The sequence below is a fragment of the Schistocerca piceifrons genome, chromosome 11 (genome assembly GCF_021461385.2).
Source record: "Schistocerca piceifrons isolate TAMUIC-IGC-003096 chromosome 11, iqSchPice1.1, whole genome shotgun sequence".
In the NCBI taxonomy this organism is placed as follows: domain Eukaryota; kingdom Metazoa; phylum Arthropoda; class Insecta; order Orthoptera; family Acrididae; genus Schistocerca; species Schistocerca piceifrons.
The window spans coordinates 121,863,047-121,887,682 of record NC_060148.1 but is presented as its reverse complement, the minus strand read 5'-3'; the positions used below and the strand labels follow the sequence as shown (position 1 = coordinate 121,887,682).

Genomic DNA, 24,636 nt, shown 5'->3' with positions numbered 1-24,636 from the left:
GTACATGTGGGAGGAGAGATAAGCCTGTCTGGCAGGCCATGCAGGGGACTAGGCTGGTAACAAGTGTTGCTTTGGGAGGCTGTGGGGAAGGGAATTGGGGGGAAACATGGAGCAAAAAGGGAGAGAAGTGGGGAATGGGAAAGATGGGTGGGTGTGTTGGCAGAGGGTGCCAAACAAAGAGGTTGGGAGACAAGAATAGGGATGAGGTAACAGAATAGTGGAGGTGAAGACTGTTAGATGGAGGGTGTGGGAAGAGTATGTTGCCACAGGGTGAGGTCGGGATAACTTCAGGTGCAAAGAATGTGTTGTAAGGATACTCCCATCTGTGCTCTTCAGAAAAGCTGGTGGTGCAGGGGAGGATCCAGATAGCTTGGGTTGTGAAGCAGCCATGAAAATTAAGCGTGTTATGTTCAGCTGTGTGATGCGCCACAGGGTGCTCTACTTTGCTCTAGGCCACAGTTCAGTGATGGCTGTTCATCCTGGCAGACAGCTGGTTGGCAAATACAACAATATAAAAAGCTCTGCAACAATTGCAGCAGAGCTGGTATATGACGGTGGCTGCTGTCACAGTTAGGCAGCCTCTGAAGGGATACAACAAGCCTGTGACAAGACTGGAATAGAAAGTGCTGGGTGAGGGACTGGGTGGCTCTTGCACCTGGGCCTCCCACAGGGATGTGATTGGGATTGAGAGTGGTACAGAAATGGACTATAATGCTGAGGAGGTTGGGTGTGTGATGGAACACTACTTTCAATGAGGTTTGAAGTATCTTGGGTTGGATGTCTCTCATTAATCATTAATTTTATATATATAAATGAACTGTTTAATCATATTTACATTTTACAATTGATAGATTAACATTGTGAGGTCCTTTGATATAGTTTATGTTGATATCTGCCTCTCCCATCTATCCACCCCCAAAGCACAAAATATAGTAGTCCCCTTACTGTTATTTGAGAGGAATAGGCAATGTGCCATTACAAGATTTCACCATCTTCCGTCATATTCGGACTCATCCATGATAATGCAAGGCATAAACACAAATGATACATCACAACAAAGAAACAAAAAGAAACATAGACTAACGCAGGATAAAATTCCAGTTCGAATAAATGACTATATTACTTACAAGATTCAACTAGTTCCGTGCTGCATGGTGTCATGGTTGCAAAGATGGACCTCGCCATGGACGTTGAGACCGAAGTTGCGCATCATGCAGCCTATTGCGCACAGTTTGAATCGTAACATGACATCCTGTGGCTACAAGTAAGGCATTATTCGACATCGTGGCATTGTTGTCAGGGTTCCTCCGAGCCATAATCCATAGGTAGCTGTCATCCACCGCAATAGTAGCCCTTGGGTGGCCTGAGCGAGGCTTGTCATTGACAGTTCTCTCTGTATCGTCTCCAGGTTTGGTCAACATCGCTGTGGTTCATTCCAAGACGGCTGGACGCTTCCCTTGTTGAGAGCCCTTCCTGGCACACAGTAACAATGTGGATGTGATCAAACTGTGTTATTGACTGTCTAGGCATGGCTGAACTACAAACAAGACGAGTCGTGTACCTCATTCCTGGTGGAATGATTGGAACTGATCGGCTATCGGACCCCCTCCATCTAATAGGCGCTGCTCATGCATGGTTGTTTACATCTTTGAGTGGGTTTAGTGACATCTCTGAATAGTGAAAGGGACTGTGTCTGTGATACAATATCCACAGTCAACATCTATCTTCAGGAGTTCTGGCAACTGGGATGATGCAAAAGTTTTTTTGATGTTTGTATATACGGTGAAAATTGCTGATGCAATTTCCTGCTCCATACTAAAACAGACAAACGGAACACCTTTAAAAAGTGGCCAAAAACTGGTTGTTCTTAACACTTTTCACAAGTTCAGAGAGGAAATTGGCTTTGAAATTTTCTGAGGAATTTTATTTACAAAAGTTAAGGCATATTTGTGAATGAACTGCATGGCTGAATCGCTAGCATTAAAGAATTGTGGCTGGATGTTGTACTGATCACTGGTTTGAAGCTTGTTCTAGTCTTTCTCTTTTCATTGTCCCCCCCCCCCCCCTCCCCCAATTCAATTTGATTACATAGATTATTTAAATATAAAATTCTCTTAGATAATTGAAACATAAAATTCATCAAATGTATGCTATTTAACACTCATCTAATCATCATTTCCCTTTCTTTCTTCTTTTTTCTAACTACACATATTCCAGCTTTCATTGCAAATATAAAACTGTAATTATCGATATTTTGCATAAAGTTTGCTATTAAAGAGTGTTTAAATTAAGAAAACACTAAAAATAAATTTGTGGGACAAAAATGAAAAATCAAATTCTCTTTATTGGGACTAAATCCACCGTTTTACATCACACATGTGATCAAGAAGCCAGAGGGATAAGCCATGTTAGAAACATGCAAAACAATAGTTTTCATGACACTGTGCATACCATACAACTGCTGCATCTTTATAGCTGCCACCGTACCACTGCAGTCTGCACAGAACTGAGTTAAAGTTATTTTGTGAGAAATAACATGAAATTTAAGCTCCCAGATGAACTGGAGTAAATGTACGAAACTTTGTCGTATGTCAATGCTGAATGCTGGCAGGATGCAGAAAAGCATGCACAAAAAATGGAGGAAAAAAGTGATGCTTGAATGGCTTCATGGATTCTCTTGTTGAATGCCTTGTTATCAACATAGCTAATAACAGTTCTTAAACTGTACACTATTTTAACTATACGGTGAAATCTCTGCAATGCACTTTTATGTTATACATATCTGGTGCAGAAAAATTACCCTGTGTTTAAGTTGTACATCACTATGTTAGCTACTGTCAACATTATGTTATGTTTTCTGTATTGTCTTGTAAGAAGCATACTGCCAGAGTTTTGCTGTATATTATTTCATTCTATTTAAAAATTAAATGACATTCAAAGCAGTATTGTTTGTCTGCTCATCTGTTTTTACGTCATAACTGCCATGTTCAAATCACTACTGGTTAGTTGGGCCAGCTAATTGGCCAGTGCAGTCCAAGTTTAATGTGCTGGTAAAACTGTTGTCCTGTATTATCATTGAGTCAGTGTGTGAGTAACACAGCATAAAACAAACCTTCTGGTACTTAACCAAATCAGTGCCACCCTTGAAGTGAAGTTCATCTCACAACAAGCAGGCTTTCATGCTGGCAAGTCATGCAGTAGTCAAATCTCGAATCTAACCCAGCACATCGAGAGGACGGTTTTGAGAGTTGTGAGATTACCAGAGTTGCTTTTGTTGATCTAACAGCTGCATATTGCACTGTGAGTCATGGGAAACTGTTAAAGAAAGAGTATGACCCTACTAAGGACTACCAACTAATATCCCTTATTAGCACCTTCCTCCAGAACAGAAGATTCTAAGTTTCATTACAGGGTAAGAGGAGTAGATGGTGAACACAGAAGAATGGTCTCTCCTAAGGCAGTGTGCATGCTCCAGCATTGTACAATATCTACACAAATGCTCAGCCAATACCAGCAAGTACTAGGCTCTTCATCTATACCTATGACACAGCAGTAGCTATTCAGTGGACAGACTTTAAATAAGTAGAGGGAAAGCTGTCTCTACCAATGGATGAACTCTCCAAGTACTATGATGACAACCACCTGAAGCCCAATCCCAGTAAAACTCAAGTGAGCGTATTCCACTTATGAACCAGCAAAGTGAAGCAAAAGATGGACATCACATGGTGAGGAGAGCAACTGAAACATTGCCCAACACGTCAATCTAGCTGTTATGCTGGAAAGGGCTCTAACGTACAGGCAGCAATATCTAAATGTGGAACAAAAAGTCATTGCTCGCAATGGGATACTTCAGAAGCTGATTGGCAGCAGCTGGGGAGCCAACCTGCACCTCCTAAGGGCTTCTGCACTTGTGCTCTGTGTATCAGCTGTCAAGTATGCTGCTCCTGTGTGGAAGGCTTCAGCTCATGCTAAGCAAGCCGATATTGTGATCAATGATACTGCAAGGATCATCTCAGGATGCTTGAAGCCAACAACAGTGCATAAATTGTATCCGATTGTCGGAATAGCCCCACCCAACATCTGGAGGGCCGCTGCTGCAGACAGTGAGAAAACACAGCAGGAGAATGACCGCCGACATCCTATGTATGGTCATCAGGCAGCAAGATCATGCTTTAAAGAGTGCAAGAGTTTCCTTCCTAGGACTGTGCCACTGGAGGGAGCACCAGAGGCAATTCATCTTGCAACATGGAAGAGCTCACTTCCTGTAGAGGTATCGCCAAATGAAGAACTAGCTCCTGGCGCAAACCTACAATATCCTGTATGGAGGTCCCTCAATCACCTAAGAGTGGGCATCCCCTGATGCAAGACCAGCCTGAAGAAATGGGGAACCCTTCCAGTGAGCGCAGACACCTCTTGCAACTGTGGTGCTGAAGAAGATCCAAGCCTCCTCCTGGGCAACCCGTGCACAATACAAGATATTTACGAAGAAAATGACAAAGCTATCACAACTGAGGTTTTTTGGAAATGCTGACCACACACAGAAATGAATGAATGAGCATAAAACATATACTTCTTATTGTACTTCACTGTACTCCAGACAGCTTGGCTTCCACTGCATGTGAAATGCAATCCCACAAGATTCTAGCACATATGCAAGTATATATAATGTAATGGTTATAATAGAAGGAAACATTCCACGAAGGAAAAATATACCTAAAAACAAAGATGATGTGACTTACCAAATGAAAGTGCTGGCAGGTCGACAGACACACAAACTAACACAAACATACACACAAAATTCAAGCTTTCGCAACAAACTGTTGCCTCATCAGGAAAGAGGGAAGGAGAGGGAAAGACGAAAGGATGTGGGTTTTAAGGGAGAGGGTAAGGAGTCATTCCAGTCCCGGGAGCGGAAAGACTTACCTTAGGGGGAAAAAAGGACGGGTATACACTCGCACACACACACATATCCATCCACACATATACAGACACAAGCTTGTCTGTATATGTGTGGATGGATATGTGTGTGTGTGCGAGTGTATACCCGTCCTTTTTTCCCCCTAAGGTAAGTCTTTCCGCTCCCGGGACTGGAATGACTCCTTACCCTCTCCCTTAAAACCCACATCCTTTCGTCTTTCCCTCTCCTTCCCTCTTTCCTGATGAGGCAACAGTTTGTTGCGAAAGCTTGAATTTTGTGTGTATGTTTGTGTTAGTTTGTGTGTCTGTCGACCTGCCAGCACTTTCATTTGGTAAGTCACATCATCTTTGTTTTTAGGTATATATAGAATGTAATGTTTACATCATGTTTATTCTTATGATATTAAGAGAGTCCTATCATGAAGTACTGGTTCCCGCCATCAACAGAGCTATTAATTCAAAAGTTTCTGTTGAGTCCCAGTTTACATCTTTTGTGAGTCAGAAGGATAGAAAGGGTGGGGGGTAGATGAAACAACAGACACACAGAGAATCCTCACATTTGTAAAGTGGAATCTGTGATCTGATTTCATTAAAAGAGTTTTGTGTTGCAGCTTTATCCATAAACATAAGAACATGTTGCATAGGTTGGAGTAACCACAGACAGTCAATCTCCATCAGAATTACGCAAACAATTTGTGTTTGACACATAATCATATGCTAATGTCATATGTGCATAAATTGGTGTGAAGACTGGTTATTTTCCAGTGTCACATACATGTCTGTCATTGGAAAATCCCACCCACTATCTAGTACGGAGGGGTCTGACGATCGTGTCATATCGCTGAAACCAGTAGCCTATAAAATAAATTGGAGATAAAATTTCAGCTGACTGTGTTTTTTTAAATACAAATTAGCTGTTGTCCTCAACTTCAGCAAAGCAGGAATGCAGGCACACAAACTGCTCAAATCATGTCCAGCTGTCACCCAGAAAGTGTTAAGCAATATAATGCTAAATTTTTAACAACATTCCACATCTGAAGTTGATTAAATCTGATGACAGTTATTAATTATAAAATGATGATACTTTTTCAAAGCATTTGTACCTAACAATAAATTAAAAGATTTGCTGCATCAGCTGTGGGAATGTAAACAGAGTACACTACACTCTCATTTTTGTAAAATGTGTCATTATGGCCCACAGTTTACTAACTGAACTAGTCATTTATAAAACGCTATTACAAAACAACATATTTCCATCACTACAATTCAAATAAGGAAACAATAATGTGCCCATTACAGTAATGAAATCTCAGGGTCATTTTCCCTAGATTTTAGTTAATGCTCTTACAAGGTGTAATGTGATGATATTGCTTAAGAGCATAATATTACAAAGTGATGACCAGTCCATCATCAGCGCAGGTATTGCACAGTGCCCACGCGTGTGCCCCGGAAAAAGATAGTCTCTACGAACAGTGGTAGCCAAGTTTCACAGTGGCAGTCAGTTTGGGTGGGACAGGTGGCTACTGTCTATGGCACTTGCTTGCAATGATCACTTCACACACACACAAAATACACGAGTGATCTCCCAGTAAATACTTAAGTGCCTTACATCATGTTTAGCTCATCGAGGGCTCACAAGTTAAATCTTTCCCCAAGCAACCATAAAATTTGCAACGGTTGTGTCCGTCTGACTGGCAAGCTCTGATTCACTGTTTCATCAACTGAGTTACTTAACCACAACTTACGACGTTTATGTTCATTACATAATGCCATGACAGACACTACTTTCAGATCAGTCTTTGCAGGTGTAAGAACAGGTGTACATTTAAACTGGTGATATAGTAACACAGATCTGCTTATCAGTATTATGACTTGCATCCAAATATCCAATATAAGTAACACCATGCAACAGCCTTCCTCAAAGTGTAACAGACATTTCATATCCCGCTGCTGCTACTACTGCTACTACTACTACTACTACTACTACTACTACTATTATTCTTGAATCATACTGTAAGAGACAAACAACATCATTGAACCAAAGTTCATTATCCTTCTGCCTAGAAGCGAATAACAGATAATAACATAGACACAAACATAGAAACAAGCAACATACTGATATAAGCAGCTGCTGAACACAATATGAAGACGAATGCCTGCTGCAATGTGCTTATAAAGACTAGTGCTCCAGTATATGATGTGGCAGATGCCGTGGCATGTGCACAAGTCACACGGCCCACTGCAGACGGCCTCTGGTGGCCAGTCCATGCAGATGCCACTGACGAAAAATTCGAAGTATAGCGTGCCAGGGGCCTGGTGCCACAGCATATACCCAAGTACTATATCCAGAGTTCTACCAGGCTTCCTCAATGGGGAGAGAGCATTCAAATGATGTGGGCAACTCTTGAAATATCCACAGCCTCTGTGACAGACACCACAAATGATGAATGTAATATGGAAGGAGATTCAGGGCTGGAATCAGTGAGTACAGGTGCCGAAATGGTATGGCTGCGGACACATGTGGCGTCTGCTCCCCTGTGAAGTCCCATAAGAGAGGAACGATAACACAAGTATTGGTAGCATCTTGATGTCCAGTTCTCGACATGCTGGAACTGTGCCTATGGTGCAAGTGCTGGCATCTCATTTGGGGGCACCAGTGTCGAAGGGCCTGAAGGCACTGGCTCAGTTGGTACCAATGGCAGTAAAGCACTGCGGAAAGGCCTGGCAGCAAGCATCAGGGCAGCTGGATCCTGGAGGAAAATCAGGAGGTGGCAACATCCACATGGAGGGTGGGTTCACCCCTGCAGCAGGGATGCTCTATGAGGCTAGAACAGGTGCTGATGGTAGAGGCAGCAGGTACTGTTAAGCAGTACTGGTATTGGTGCCACACTGTCAGCCTGCCACTGGTGTGCACAATATAGTGGCAGTGGCCTCGGCAGCTGTGGACCGTGGCCATAATCCACTTCGGTCTTCAGCCAAACACCAAAGCCCAGTCCGTGGAGCCAGTAGCATAGCACAGAGAGAGCTGTGCCTTCGGATTATGGCTGAGTGGCATGAGCAGATGCAATAGGGTGCATTCCTGGCAACTACAGACCATCTTGGTTGGAATCCGATCCCTGTAGGAACTTGAGAAGCATATCAAGGTCTTGTCTATGTAGGAGGCCACCACAAGGTACTTTTTCATTTGTATGTTGAAATGTGTGGACAAGACATCCCATCTCACCATTACACCACACTGTGGAGCATCATCTGTCATGCATTTTCGAGACAGCCTGAATCATAGCTGCGGCTGATGTCTGAGGGCAGTGAATAACATATGGAAATTTATAAAAAGCATGGACAACCAAAAACCTGGAAAAATTTAGGATGGGTCTCATGAAATCAATATGGACACAATCTCACATACTCTGCAACACAGACAACAAAGAGAGTGTCACTCACAGCGCTGTCTATTGTGTAGCAACAAGATGTACAATGTCAGCATCGATTCCCCGTCAAAAAACACAATAACCTGGTACCCAAGAACACTCAATGTCCCCGATATAGGAGCTGAAGCACATTCTGCTGTAAGGCAGCCAGAATCACAACCGTAGACGACAACTCATTTATAACTAAGAAGACACAATCGTCAAACACTGAAAGGTTGTGACATAAGGCAAAAGAGTTACGTAAAGAATCAGAAGTCGTACCCAGAGGCCTGTCCAGCCAGCTGTGCTGAATGAGGTGAACAACTTGATGCAAGACCGTATCAGCAGTGCCAACAGCTGCAATCCAGGAGCCTGTAATAGGAAACCCTTCCACTGTACATTGCACCTCAACATCAAAGTGAAAACAAAGGAGTTCACCCTTATAAAAAATAAGATCTGGACACAGTGGAAGGTAAAACAGTGCATCGGTGTCAGTAGACCGAAAATGAATTTCATGCTTGTAGCGAGTCAGAAATGAGACCCACCAATGAAGGCAATGTGCTGCTTTGTCAGGCAACAATGCAGAAGGGTTAAACAATGAAACCGAGGGCTTGTTGTCAGTGAAGAGGAAGAACTTGCCACGAAAGTACTAGGGCTCAAACAAACAGATCTGTATCAACGTTTGGTTACAGGAACATTATGTACCTCTGAATGTGCTGGTGGGTGTTGGTTTTCTGCAAAACTCTGCAGTCATGCTCTAGATATCACTGTAGATGTAATTGTAGATGCCATACGCCATCCTTTCAGAAGCTTTTCGTATGTGTAGAAACCTCTTACATAATAATCATCGTACATGTTCTCCAGTGTGTTGTCATCAAACGCCGTGATGATACTTGCAACTTTAACCTTCTTCTTGGGAGACAGTTGGTATTCACTGTCACAGCTTCCATCGCTTCTTCTTGCACTTGCAGTAGCACTACTGTTTGCAAAGAGTTGTTCGTCAGTATCGTCCCTATCATCATCATTATGTGTTAGTGTTACAACAGTATCTATTTCTAACTTATGCTCATATTTCTGCACTATAATAGATACCAGAAAACATGCGAATGATTCATCTTCTACACCAATACCATCTTCACAAAGGAGGGTTCTTCGTAACTTCATCTCAACCAATCGCAATACATTAGCAGGATCGATTACCAATCGCCGAGCCATCTGACACTTCAATACACAAAAAATGTCACAAAACGCAACTTCAGAGGCACACTGCACTGTCCCTACTGGTCCTGACTGGCGTACCAGCAGGTCAGTGTGCAATGCGGCATGGCATACACAGAGGCCTCTAACGAATGACTGCAGAGTTTTGCAGATGCGGGAGTATCACTAGTGCAATAAGAGACCTTTACATTATTTCTCACATGAGTTTGGTATATTTGTGTTTGTTAGAGCCCAAGTACTTTCCTGGTTAGACCCGTACAACACATCATGAAACTTTTTGAGTGCATAAAGTACAAGTGCTTCTTCCTCAACTCAGGAGTTGCACTGCCGAGCGAAGTTGAATATTTATGGCAAATTAGCTATTGGACGTTCGGAACCATCCTCACCTTGAAGTGTAAGAAGTCTGTAATGGAGGTCTCCATAGCCAAAATGTCATCATAGTGCATGTAGAGTTCTCTCACTGCACCTCTACTCCATGCCACGGTCTAAGTCACAAATGTCAGTTTGTTACTAATTCTCATCACAATTCCTATGCCAATTGTACAGTCCTTGGCACCATCATTAAGTTGGCTCCCGAAACAGAGATTCCAAATGTAATGTAGATTTCTAAAGCGTGAACACATGCTCCCAGGTCGGTGTCCACTGATAAGAAAGGTTCTTGTGAAGAGAGACAAGAACTCGGAAAACAGAGAGTCTAATTGCAAGAAAGGAACGTGTTCGGGAACAAGATACACCATATGTGAAACGGAAAAATCAAAGGTACTGAAAGCATCTAGACCAAACAAATGTGCAGTACAATCATAGTGTCTTCCAAAAATCAAGGAACAAGTCACAGACAATACATAGTGGGAGCCACAAATAGCTCAAAAAGTGGAATGTACTGCTTGTTTTAGGTCGCCAAATGTCAAGTAACTGGAGACAACAATGGAGACACAATTAACGTCAACAGGAGGGGGCTAGGAATGATAAACAGACACTAGATGCCCTTTTTTCCTTCACTTGTTGCCAAGTCACCAAGTGCTTAAGGAACATGGCCTTACCATGTTGCACAAAAGAAAATGTGCAAGATAGGAGCACGAGGTGCTGCTGTTGCTGTGGTGGTTGTTTGGCATGATGTGGCATGGAGGCTGCATTTGTACAGCTGTCACATCATCCTCCCCGAGAACTGACCAGCACACCAACAACCAGGAACAGGAGCCACCATAGCGATGTCACACCGAGTCTCAATCTGATAACTAGCAGCACAAGATACATATGTTGGAACTTAAACAGTGGCAACACTGTTGTGGAGACACTATGCAATGGAATCTACTATTGTTGCTGACAGCACACGTTGTTGACATACCTACCTTACCTCCAACCAAATGGACTCGCCCATCCCACGTCACTGGCATGCGCACAGTCGAGAGAAACACAGTCACTTCTGAGTGAGCAGTCTAATGTAACGGTGCCACTATGTTTTCGAAACAGGAACAACGGAGTTGGATCAAGATTGAATGTGGCAGAGGTTGTACAGAACGACAGTGTCATCAAGGTCTTCAAGTGGCATGTGGGGAATCGGTATCGCTGTGCAGAACAGTGGCACATTGGGTAAAAGCCTTCAACGAAGGTCGGCAAACTGTGGCAGACACACATCAGGTAGGCTGTCCTAACATCTCTGAAGAAGAAGTGCATGCTGTTGCCGTGTTAGTGGGCAGTAATCGGTGCCATACGATTCATGAGCTCACCCGTGAAACCGGATTAGCGCATATGACTGTGCTTTGCATCCTGAAGGAACGCCTTTGCATGTGAAAAATTGCATTACGATGGGTTACACGTGACTTGACGGGCATACAGAAATGGATGCATTAGGACACAGTTCAGACATACTTGGACTGCTATGAGTGCAAAGGAGAGCTTTCTTATGCCATATCGTAACACTGGATGAGACATGGGCCACATCATATGAGCCAAAACAGAAAGTCCAATCCAGTGAATGGTATCATTATAGGTCACCGCAAAAGTTGAAAGTGCATCAGAGCCCCAGTATGGTGAAAGTTATGGTGATTCTTGTGTATGACTGTGATGGCATTATCCTAACACATTACATTATTCCATGTCAGACAGTCAATGCACAGTATTACTGTTCATTTTTGAAGCATCTCCTGTGGCTAGCTTTGTGAAAGAAGTGACGACACTTTTTGGGCAACCCACCCATCATTTTGCAAGACAATGCGTGGGCACATACGGCGCAAGCTGTGTCTGCTCTGTTCGGTCGATGGGACTGGGAAGTACTGTACCATCCACCATACTCCCCAGACTTAAGTCCTTGTGACTTTGATTTGATTCCGAAGATGAAGGAACCACTTCATGGCATTCACTTCAGAACTGTTCCAGAGTATGACAGGCAGTAGACCACTCCATTCACACCATCAACAGAACACGCTCTGCGAACAGTATACTATGCCTTCCACATCACTGGCAACGGGTTCTACACAATGCTGGTGACTGTTTGAAGGACAGTAACAGGAGCTAACATGTAACTCTTTTGTACCAGTTGTGAGTAAATAGTTGCCACTATTTAAGTTCCAACCCTTGTATCTCGAAAGATTGAACAATATTTAACACTTTGCTCAAAGATGGGTTTTAAAATTGTAGTGCGCACTGACTTTTCATGAGCCAACCAAATGATTGTGCCATGATCCATAGAACCGGCATAGGAATCATGATGAGAATTGGTAACAAACTGACATTTGTGACTTAGACCGTGGTGCAGAGTTCTGCCACATCGGCCCTGTAGGACTGGGGAACAATGACAGAACTCTACATGCAATGAAACATGTACATTCAATGATGATAATTTGACAACTTAAACACTTCGTCAAATGAAAGTGACGCAAGTTCCTGGAGTGTGGCTAACTGTTAGGTGCATCCATTTTCATTTTGAGAAATATGGGTGGTGCTCTTCCTTTGTCACACATTAAAAATTCCAATTTATCCAGAATTTTTTGTATTTTAAATCTTTCAGGACTGCTTAGTAGAATAAATTCACATTCTCACTGAAAAGAACACTGGAGGGTGTGATTTTCATTAAATTGAACAAAGGTGAGTCCAGGTGAGAATACCAATAACTATGAAAAGGATACATTGCTACTCAATGTGTCATCTTTATGGTGAGTAGCACTCTTACCCATTTCATTAAATTGAGTGTTTAATTTATAAAAGTGAATTACCACTCACTGTGGACGCGGTGTGAGAGTGATGACCTTGCTTTGTTGGGATACTATTATACACTGAGTCCAGCATGTTTTGTATAATGCAGTGTTCTATAATTTATATGACAGCTGGCAAGTTTTGTGTTGCAATTATTCTCTTAGAAAACTTTTGTCATGGATGAAATAATCTTCCTGCAGTTGTTTCCTGACTCATTACATAGCCAATATATTTCTATTGTTGGCAATGTATAATACTGCTTGTAATCCTGTTAAGTCATAGTACAAGTTGATAGGGTGGCATCAGAGTCCAGATGGTTGGGGGGGATTAACAAACAGTTGTAATGTTTGCATTTACAATGTTAAGAATTGGCCTTCACATGAAAAAAGAAAAGAGATGTAATAACAAATCCAAGCCGTGTTCCTGTAAACATTCTATTAACTTTTGACAGCCACTGTAATGTGAATTTTTAGTTAAGTGACTATAGTAAGAAATTTCTAATAATGGTCATCAATATGTATTTGCTTAAAAAATTAATAGAGAGTGTTTTAAATCTTGAAATAGTCACAAACATAGTGCAAACAAATTGCTAGTAGGTGGAAAAGATGCAGAATGAAAAATGAAATATTGCTGTCACTGTTGCAATAGCAGCCATTAATATTCTTATTATTATTCATGAAATGCTACTTAGCATGCACAAAAAAGGAAAGGACAAATGGCTTCCACTGCAATGATAAAGCAAAATTTTCTCTCCACATACTAGTAAATTACTTGCACTCTGGTGGTGCCTATTTCAAGATTTAAAACAACCATTACAAGAAATTCCTTGTTGTTGTCACTGAACTTAAAATTCACATTACACTGGCTGCCAAAAGTTAAGAGAGCGACTGAAGAAATACTGCTCAGATTTATTAAAGGATCTCACTAACATTGTAAATGCAAACATTACAACTATTTGTTTAAACCCCATGCCCCCTGGACTGTGATTCTACACAATCAACTTGTCGTATGACTAAACAGGATTACATGCAGTATCACACATCACTGACAACAGAAATATACTGGTTATTTAGTTGGTTCATTCATGAGAAAAGAAAATAAATGCAACACAAAACTTGCCATCCGTAATATCCTTTATGGAACACTGCATTACACAATAGATGTTCGACTCAGTATATAGTTGCATGCCAAGAAAGCAAGATCATCACACTCACACCATCACATCCATAGTAAATGGTAATTCAGTTTTATAAATGAAACACTCAATTTAATGAAAAGGATAAGAGTGCTACTCATCGTAAAGATAACACATTGAGTAGCAATCTGTCCTCCTCATAACTGCTGATATCGCAACTTGGACTTTCCTTTGCTCAGTTTAATGAAATGTACATCCTCCAATGGTTGTTGCATTGAAAAATGTGAAACTCTGTATTAACTCCTGCATCTGTACATCATTACTTTCCTGTTCCTTTACCCAGTCCCAGCCTGCCTTCTCCTCCTGGTGTAGAAACAACTAAAAACATCAAAACCTAAATTTTCAACATTTCCTTTTCCATTAATGTGTGTCAGATATACACCACTCATTCTGGATTCCAAATCTGTTGAACCCTTATTCTCCCTGAAATGGTGTTAATATTAAATTTTGACAATATTTTGAATTAAATTATAGACTATATAACAAAATGGGTATAATAAAAACCAGTTTGCGAAAAAAATGATTGCTTCTATGTCAAATGATTTGGTGTAAGCTCATAATGACTCCACATTTCCAATTTTTCAATGGAAACAAAGGATGCCCAAATGCAAGATAAAATGCTGTATATGTCGAGCTATCAGAAATCCCATGAAATCATCAAATTCAGAAAAGAATAAATCCTCAGTATAAATATGTTACAACACCTCTACCACATTCCTTTCGTTTTGTCAGTGCACAATAATGCTGTGCTATATTATATTAACCAGCTTAGTGCCCACTGCTTCACTCGTGTAGACTGTATGGCCTGCAGAGATCAAATTTTTATGCTGTTCACAAATTGCAACACCTTCTACACTTTTCACACTAATTAAGGCCACATAAGTGTGGCCTTTTCTGAATGTACTTCTGACCAAAAAAAGCAATTCTGGAAGCTAGAGTCCAAAGTATTCATTAATCATGGCTTTGGCATTTCTTAAGGAGATATTTCTACACCAACTTTCATTCCCCAATAAATATTTCTTTATATCTAACCAAATGTGAAATACCAATTTTTGTAAATTTAGCTTTAACATTTTTTTTAATGTAACGACATATTTTCTTAAAAATTTTTGTCCCCATTTTGTACTCTCTTAGACACTGAATTTCCAGAAACACTGAAAGCTGCATTATTATTATTATTATTTCTAACTGATAAGTCAAATACCAATTGTTATAGATAAAGCCTTAAAAATCCTTTAGTAATTACTTAATTTTCATGAACTTTTCACCCACTATTATACGCCCTTACTTGTTGAAGTTACAAAACGTGCTGAAACACATATTTTTATTTTCTGAAAGAAACCAAATACCACTTTTTGCAGTTTTAGCTTCAAAATTACCTTCACAGCAACATATTGTAAAAATGCCTTTTATCCCCAGTTTCACCCCCTTAGGAGTGGAATTTCAAACAATCCTTTCTTAAATGATGCCTACAGTGTAAAATCCACACACTCTCCAAACTTCAAGTTTCTGTCCTTAGCAGTTTGGGTGGGCAATGATAAATCAGTGAATCCATCTGACCTTATTTCACCCCCTTATGGACTTAATTTCCAAAAATGTGAAACATGTATTTTTAATCTCTAACCAAAAAACCAAACACCAAATTTCAAAGATTTACCTTTAAAAATGCTTTTGCAATGAAATATTTTCATAAATGTCCCCCCCCCCCCCCCCATTTCACCCCCTTAGGGGCTGAATTTCCAAACACAGTGATTTGCATATCTTTTATTCCTAACAGAGAAACTTAATACAAATTTTTGTACATTTAGTTTCAAAAACGCTTGCACAGTGAAATATTTCCAGAAAAACTTTCATTCCCTGTTTCACCCTATAGGGGTTGAATTTCCAAAAACAGTGAAACACTTTTTTTTATTTCCAACTGAGAAGCCGAATTTAGATATTCACAGATTTAGCTTTGAAAATTATTTCATAATAAAATATTTCCATAAAAAATATCATCTGCTTTTTCACCCCATAGAGGTTCAATTTCCAAAAACACTGAAATAAATATTTCTTTTATTTGTACCCGAGAAGTCAAAATACCAATATTCATAGATATAGCTTTAAAAATACTTCAATAGTTCCTTACTAATGATACACTTTCAAAAAAAGTTTTCACCCACTATTTCACCCCCACAGGATTAAATTTCCAAAAATGATGAAACATATTTCTTTGCTTCTGACCATGAAACCAAATACCAATTTTTGTAGGCCTAGCTTCAAAACTGACTTATAGTGACATTTTAAAAAGAAAACTCTTCATACCCCATTTCACCCCTTTAGGGTTGGAATATCAAAAAATCCCTTCTTAAACAATTCCTACAGTATGAGATTTTCACTCTGCAGCGGAGTGTGCACTGATGTGGAACTTCCTGGCAGGTTAAAACTGTGTGCTGGATCGAGACTCGAGCTCAGGACCTTCGCCTTTCGTGGGCAAGTGCTCTACTGTCTAAGCTACCAAAGCACGACTCACGCCCCATCCTCACAGCTTTACTTCTGCCAGTACCTCATCTCCTACATTCCAAACTTTACAGAAGAAGGTTCGCAGGAGAGCTTCTGTAAAGTTTGGAAGGTAGGAGATGAGGTACTGGCAGAAGTAAAGCTGTGAGGACGGGGCGGGAGTCGTGCTTGGATAGCTCAGATGGTAGAGCACTTGCCCGCGAAAGGCAAAGGTCCCAAGTTCGAGTCTCGGTTCGGCACACAGTTTTAATCTGCCAGGAAGTTTCAATTCCTACAGTATAAGATCCACACTTTTTTCAAATTTCAGATAACTGTCCTTAGCGGTTTGGGTAGGGCAATGATGAGTCAGTCAGTAACGACTTTACCTTTTATATATAAAGATTGAGATATATTGTATCACCTGCAGTTATGAGCCATGTGTCCTTTGGAACAATTCAATCAGATTCAGTTTGTACCAAATATTTAGAAAATAAACAATTTTTTCCATAACAGTGTAATAAAAAATGGCAGAACATACCACAGTCTTCATCACTGAAATTTTTCAATTTGCATAAAGAATTTCGACTGGCCACAGTATGGGAATTTATTCGTTTTATTATTGGTTCAGTCTGAACTATACCACTCCTATAAAGATAAAGAAGATAAACAATAAAATGATTGAATGCATATTGTAACACGTATAAAATTAACTGTGTATAGATATGCATTACAAAACCAACATTTAATGCACCACTACATGAAAGTTATTTTTAACATTTATCATATTTTGCGAATCACTGATCTAGTTTAGCAGCAGAATTTTATCCAAACAAACTTAACCATATTTTCTGCTTGTTAAATGTCACAAGAGCAGGGATCTTGCATTAATGAATAGTAATTTTACAAGTCAAAAGGTACTCCACTTTTATTATTTCACAAAACATATTTGCAAACATATCTGCAGGACCTCAAATTACATATGGGGCCTATAAAAGTGGCAAACAGTATGTATTTCTACCATGAGATTTGTTGCGCAAACTGTTCTTATCACTGTAATTCTCTGAACATCCGAGCTTTAGACAATAATTGTCATTACCTTCATCAAGAGAGCAACTGACTGTCAAAGAAGTAACAGGATTGCACAGATACAGCAAGTTTAGTGGTGCCCACTAGGAGCAGAGATTATATTGGTGTCAGCAATGAAATGTAGCTCTTTGCATCTGTTTTCATTACAACATTTAACATGGGATGTGCTGTTAGATATTGTCATGTTTGCCCAAGTATTTTTCCCAGAATCAACAAAACCATCCCTCCTCATTCTATGAGGGTCACTCCAAAAGAAATGCACACTATTTATGTAAAAATACAGTTTTCATTCTGCATGTGTGAAAGTTTTACAATGTGTAGATACATTCTTTCAACTTGTTTTCAAACTTATTTCAAACTTATTTCAAACTGTTCCCGTGAGTGCCACCATCACAGCATGTCTTCAAGATGGCTGCTACACTTGACGTTCGTCAGAAGCAACGTGCTGTGATAGAATTCCTGTGCTGTGAAAACGAGACAGTGCGAAACATCCACAAGAGGTTGAAAAAGGTGTATGGAGATGCTGCTGTCCATCACAGTACAGTTAGTCAGTGGGCAAGCAGGTTACGTGATGAAAGCGGGCATGGCAATATTGAGGATTGTCCTCGCAGTGGCAGGCCTCGTGCTGCACACACTCCACGATCACAAAACTCGGATGGACAACACTGAAACATCCGCCTTACAGTCCTGACCTGGCTCCATGTGACTATCATCTCTTTGGGAAACTGAAAGGCTCTCTTCATGGAACAAGGTTTGAAGATGATGACTCCCTCGTGCATGCTGCCAAACAGTGGCACCAACAGGTTGGTCCATAATTTTACAGTGTGGATATACAGGCGCTGGTTCCAAAATGGCATAAGGCAGTTGAGAGGGATGGAAATTATGTGGAGAAATGAAAATATTGTTCCTAAAGGATATATCTACACACTGTGAATCTTTCAAACATGTATAATAAAACATGGATTTAAAAAAAAAAATAGTGTGCATTTCTTTTGGAGTGACCCTCGAATTTGTAAATCCACCAGACATTCACAAAAGTGCCCAGAAATTCACCCATATAAGACATACTTATCATACACTACCTGATCAAAAGTACACGAAAACCTATTAGTGGACATTAATATGGGGTGTACCCTCGCCTTTATGACATCTTGAAATCTGTTGTGGACACTTTCAATGGTGTGGCTGAATGTCAGTGAAGGAATGCCAGACCATTCTTCCTCCAGCAAAAAACCAGAGAAGGTAGTGATGTTGGATGCTGGGTCTGGAGCAAGGTCACTGTTTAAACTGTCCCCAAAAGTGTTCCAATAGTTTCATTTTAAGACTCTGGGAAGTCCAGTCCATTTCAAGAAGCGCACGCGCGCGCACACACACACACACACACACACACACACACACACACACACACACACAGAGAGAGAGAGAGAGAGAGAGAGAGAGAGAGATAGAGAGAGATAGAGAGAGAGAGAGAGAGAGAGAGAGAGAGAGAGAGAGAGAGAGAGAGCGCTAGCTGTACGCAGTATACAATGCAGTAAAATGTGTTTATAACCATCCACAATTAGCATTTTTAAGCACAATAAGGTAATATTACCCCAAGCACAAGAAATACCTCCATAATGTAACACCACTGCCTTCATACTTCACTATCGGGACTACACAGGATGGTGCATAAAGTTCTCCAGAATTCACCAAATACCAAACCCAAACCTTTCCATCGAACTGCCACAGGGTATCGTGTGATTCATCATTCCCACTTATTCCCAATCATCCAGTGTCCAGTGGTTTTGGCCTTCGCACCACCTCAAGTGTTGCTCAACACTGACCATAGAAATTTGAGGCTTGTGAGGAGCTTCTCAACCATGGCACACTATTTCTTTTGAGCTCCATACGAACAGTCACTGTGATAGCTCCACTGCTAACAATTTGAAATCCCCAAGTGATTCCCTTCACAGACTTCATGTAATTGTTTACAATCTCCCTCCCACAATGGTCAATGGTACCTTTCCATCTCAACATGAGGTCTACCAGGACTGGTTTACTGTGATTGTTCCTTTACAGTTACATTTCACAATCACATAACAAACAGCTGACTTGGGCAGAGCTTTAGAAGGGTTGAAATGTTGCCGATGGATTTGTTACTCAAGTGACAGCCAATCAGTAGTGCATGTTCAAAGTTGCAGCATTAAGCTTTCCTGACTGACTCGTTCTGCTGTTAATGATTCTCTACTGACAACACAATATTCCTTGCCTTCTTTTATACTGGTTGTTCTGCACACAATACTCCTTGCCTCCTTTTATACTGGTTGTTCCACCTCTTGTGATGTCTAGTGGTTAATTCCACGTTACATGGAAGTGTTCAGGTACTTCTGGCCAGATAGTGTATGTCTAGCTTGTATCCACACAGTTGTTAAGTATCACTCAAAAGTTGCCACATACTGCAACTTAGTGCATTTGAGGCACAGAATAACACTTCTTTTGAAGTCACAATCAAAGACAGAACTACACTGTATCTTAACCTCATTACCCAGGCACTAACAGCATTTTCATTCATTACTGATGCACAAAAAAAATGTAATTCATTGCAAGATGGACCATTTAAGTAGAGAAAAGGAGAGCATGACACTTTATGCAAAAATTCAGGCCATTTCTGTGATCTTAGCAAATTTAGTTGATTAACTTTTGAACTGTTCAGTAGTTGTACCTAAAGTAGAACTTTCAATTACACAAAAGAAGTTGAAGATTCCGTGTCAACAGAAGTAGATCCTTAAACATATTAAAACAAAGTATGCTCTGAATACTCAATAACAGCAGAAGCACTGAAATTATCAAAATAAAATATTATCAAATTTTAACACTTGTTCTCTGAGAAGATCTGGGAAACTTGAAAACATGCAGAAAAATGGCAAATAGCTCTAATCCAAACCCTTCATTAAAAAAGAAAAAAATAATAATAATAATAAATAAGGTGTTTATAACTACAGAGAAATATTGATTTCATCTATTCTATTATGAAACTGTAAATAAACCTTTGAAAAAAATTAAGAGAACATTTATCTAAACAATTCCTAGAATATCAGGGTGACTTCAGAAAGGGAAGATTAAATCAGAATCCTACTCTAGATATAAGATCAATAATTTCTCACAGCAGTTTATGGAGAAAACTATACACTTTAATTTGCTGACTTACAAAACATCTGACCCTGTAGATAGAGTAACCCAGGATAAAAATATCACAGAATTTGAAGTGATAGCAAAATTAGTAAACATTATCTGTGAAAGCCATTGTCAAAATTATGGTATTTTCCAGATTTTTCAAGTCAAATCTTTCCCAAGTTTACTTTTTCACTAAATTTGGCACCAGAGCGTCCTTTTTTTTACAGAAGTATATATTGACAATTCTTAGAATATCTATAATTAATTATTTTTTGAAGTATAAATCAGAGAGGAATTGGTAACAGGTCACATCAAAAATGAAGAGATAAGAAATGAAACATTTTTAAAATATTAAATATTGTATTTTGATTTAAAGGCAACAGAAAATATCGAATAAAAATTACAAATTCTGTTTTTTTCAAATATAGATACATTATTAGTTACTCATTAAAGGGAACAAACTCTCAAAATATGTCATAATAAAATGAATATAACACTTCATTACATTTTGTATTTCTGCCGAAATCTCTGACGCTTTGCTCAACATAATTGCTCCTTTTGTTTCTAATTCTTTGATTTCAGCTTGCTTTCACTTGTTCGGTAATCATTCCTTCTTTTCTCATTCACATTCCTTCTAATTTTTTAGGTCCTCTTTGCACAAAGAATGCGCATGCGAAAACAGGATATAAGACTTTTCTTGATATCACCATTTCCATAATAGTTTTCTTTATGAGCCAAGAAGCAATTCTATACTTTCCCCTTTCAGGTGGTCTTTATGTAGCTCAGCAACATACTTCTTCAAATGTGGAATATGTTGTTTAAGTGCTCTCTTCATGACTTACAAAATTTCCAACCCATCTTACAGAACAAAATTTGAGAGGGAGCTTGGAAAACCCTGTAATATTTGAGAAGGTTGTCCTCCTTGATGGAAAATACTTCATAAAGTACAGAATCACCCTAAGAAATTCAAGAACATTCCAGGCACTTTCATTATGAGCAGTTTTCAAAGCTTCATTCACTACATGAGGTGAGCAAGTGAAACAATGAAATATTTGTGTTTGATTATCTTCTTCATTGAATAGAAATGCTTGAAAATCACGAAACATATTCAAGTTCACATCTGGTCCATCCACAGAAATTTGGATTATATTCTTAGGTGACAAATTCAAACCATTCAGATCCTCCAGGAAACCTGATTGTAAATCAGAAGATGTGGGAAAATTCAAAAACACAGATATTAAATATCTTGTGGATATAGACCGATATTGCTCATCCCTGAAACAAACCACCAAATCCGTCTGTGCCTTTTGCACAACTTCGCTTAAACTCTCATCATATGACACACAAAAGAATCAAACTTCCCTGACTTTGTTAAGTAGGAGTTTCAGGAAATGAGGGCCAAGTCCACAAGTAATTATATGTGACAACCTACACTTGTGTAACTGTATTTTTCTGATAATCATGCTGCCATAAAACATAATTTGGAATACGTCTGTTGTGTTTCCAGAACTTCTCACTGAAGAATGAGTCATGACTTTATTCAAAGACCATAAATCTCAGATTTTACTTTCTCATCAATAACTAAAAAATGTTTCAATGAGTTTGTTTTGGAACCCTCTTCAACTGAAGTTCTAGATATTGTAGTAAGAGCAAGTGATTGCAATTTGTCACTACCATTTAAATTCCTTTCAGAACAAACTTGTGACTGTGCTGTCACTTTTTCTACTATATCACAAGACAACTTGTTTTGTTGCCTTGAAACTAATGAATCAACCAATGCTGAATGTCTCTTTCCTCTTGCACGTGTTTTTACATTTGAAATGCCACTGGTACTAATGTCTAAGTCACATTTGCACAAAATGGTCAACAGATGCCAAATTATAGTCTGCAAGTAGTACTAATATGGTGTGGGAAACATTTTAGTTAGCAAGAAAACAATTTTACTCTGATTGCCCTTAACATCTTTAAAATGAGATTAAAATTACAATAGTTTTATATTAGTAATTAAAAACTTCTAAGGAAGTGTCTTTCCAAAAAAGATGCAGAATGAAGATATTTAAACAGAAGTGGGAGTGGACAGAATTAAAGGAACAGTCGATAATCCTCCAGCACCACATGGGATGACAGCACTGTCATGGGTGGAAATACAATTTATATGTCATTTCCACTAGGTGTATGTGTGGTGTCACGTATAGCTCAATGAAGTCACACCTTCACATTTCTCAATTTCCTCTCATGGTTGCAAACTGCAGTAGCAGTCTTTGCTAACATGGCTTGAACAGATGGACACTTAAGTTTCCTACACATAAGTTTCCTACACATAATGAAGACCTAAGAGATCTGGCGAATCTTTATTATGTTGTTGTTGTTTTGTGGTGTTCTGTCCAGAGACTGCAGCTCTCCATGCTACTCTATCCTGTGCAATCTTCTTCATCTCTAAGTACCTAATGCAACCTACATCCTTCTGAATCTACTTAGTGTATTAATCTTGTGGTCTCTCTCTACGATTTTTACCCTCCACACTGCCCTCCAATACTAAACTGGTGATCCTTTGATGGCTCAGAACATGCCCTACCAACTGATCGCTCCTTCTAGTCAGCTTATGCCACAAATTTCTCTTCTCCCCAATTCTGTTCAGTACCTCCTCATTAGTTACATGATCTACCCATATAATCTTCAGTATTCTTCTGTAGCACCACATTTCAAAAGCTTCTATTCTCTTCTTGTCTAAACTATTTATTGTCCATATTTCACTTGCATACATGGCTACAATCCACACAAATACTTTCAGAAAAGACTACCAGACACTTAAATCGATACTAGATGTTAACAAATTTCTCTTCTTCAGAAGCATTTTGCTTTCCATTGCCTGTCTACATTTTATATCCAATCTACTTCGACCATCATCTGTTATTTTTCTCCCAAATAGCAGAACTCATCTACTACTTTAAGTGTCTCATTTCCTAATCTAATTCCCTCAGCATCACCTGATTTAATTCGACTACATTCCATTATCCTCATCTTGCTTTTGTTGACAATGTCTGTTGCGGTCAACTGCTCTTCCAGGTCCTTTGCTGTCTATGACAGAATTACAATGTCATCGTCTAACCTCAAAGTTTTTATTTCTTCTCCATGGATTTTAATTCCTACTCCAAATTTTTCTTTTGTTTCCTTTACTGCTTGCTCAATATACAGACTGTTAGCATTGGGGATATGCTACAACCCTGTATAAGGTAAGTGGTAGGGTCAGTATTGCCTCACGTGTTCCAACATTTCTACAGAATCGAAACTGATCTTCCTCAAGGTCAGCTTCTACCAGTTATTACATACATCTGTAAAGAATTTGTGTTATTATTTTGCAGCTGTGACCTATTAAACTGGTAGTTCGGTAATTTTTGGATCTGTAAACACCTGCTTTCTTTGGGATTTGAATTATTATATTCTTCCTGAAGTCTGAGGGTATTTCACCTATCTCATACATCTTGCTCTTCAGATGGTACAGTTTTGTCAGGGCTGGCTCTCCCAAGGGCATCAGTAGTTCTGATCGAATGTTGTCTACCCCCAGGGCCTTTTTTTGACTTAGGTCTTTCAGTGCTCAGTCAAACTCTTCACGCAGTGTCATATCTCCCATTTCATCTTCATCTACATCCTCTTCCATTCCCATAATATTGTCCTCAAGTAATTCGCCCTTGTATAGACCCTCTATATACTCCTTCCACCTTTCTACTTTCCCTCCTTTGCTTGGAACTGATTTTCCATCTGAGCTCTTGATATTCATACAGGTGGTTCACTTTTTTCCAAAGGTCTCTTTAATTTCCTTGTAAGCAGTATCTATGTTACTCCTAGTGATGTATACCTCTACATCCTTACATTTGTCCTCTAGCCACCCCTGCTTTGCCATTTTGCACTTCCTGTCAATCTCATTTTGGAGATGTTTGTATTCCTTTTTGCTTCCTTCATTTACTACATTTTTATGTTTTCTCCTTTCAT

The 24,636-nt window shown here is 39.5% G+C and overlaps 1 protein-coding gene across 1 annotated transcript in view; it reads right to left on the bottom strand.

Moving 5' to 3' along the window:
* Window positions 1-24,636, bottom strand: part of LOC124720295 — a 208,138-nt gene that overhangs the window by 128,749 nt on the left and 54,753 nt on the right. Inside the window, exon 4 of the mRNA XM_047245608.1 lies at window positions 16,946-17,052. Coding sequence (XP_047101564.1) covers window positions 16,946-17,052 — 107 coding nt within the window. The remainder of the gene's footprint in view (window positions 1-16,945; window positions 17,053-24,636) is intronic.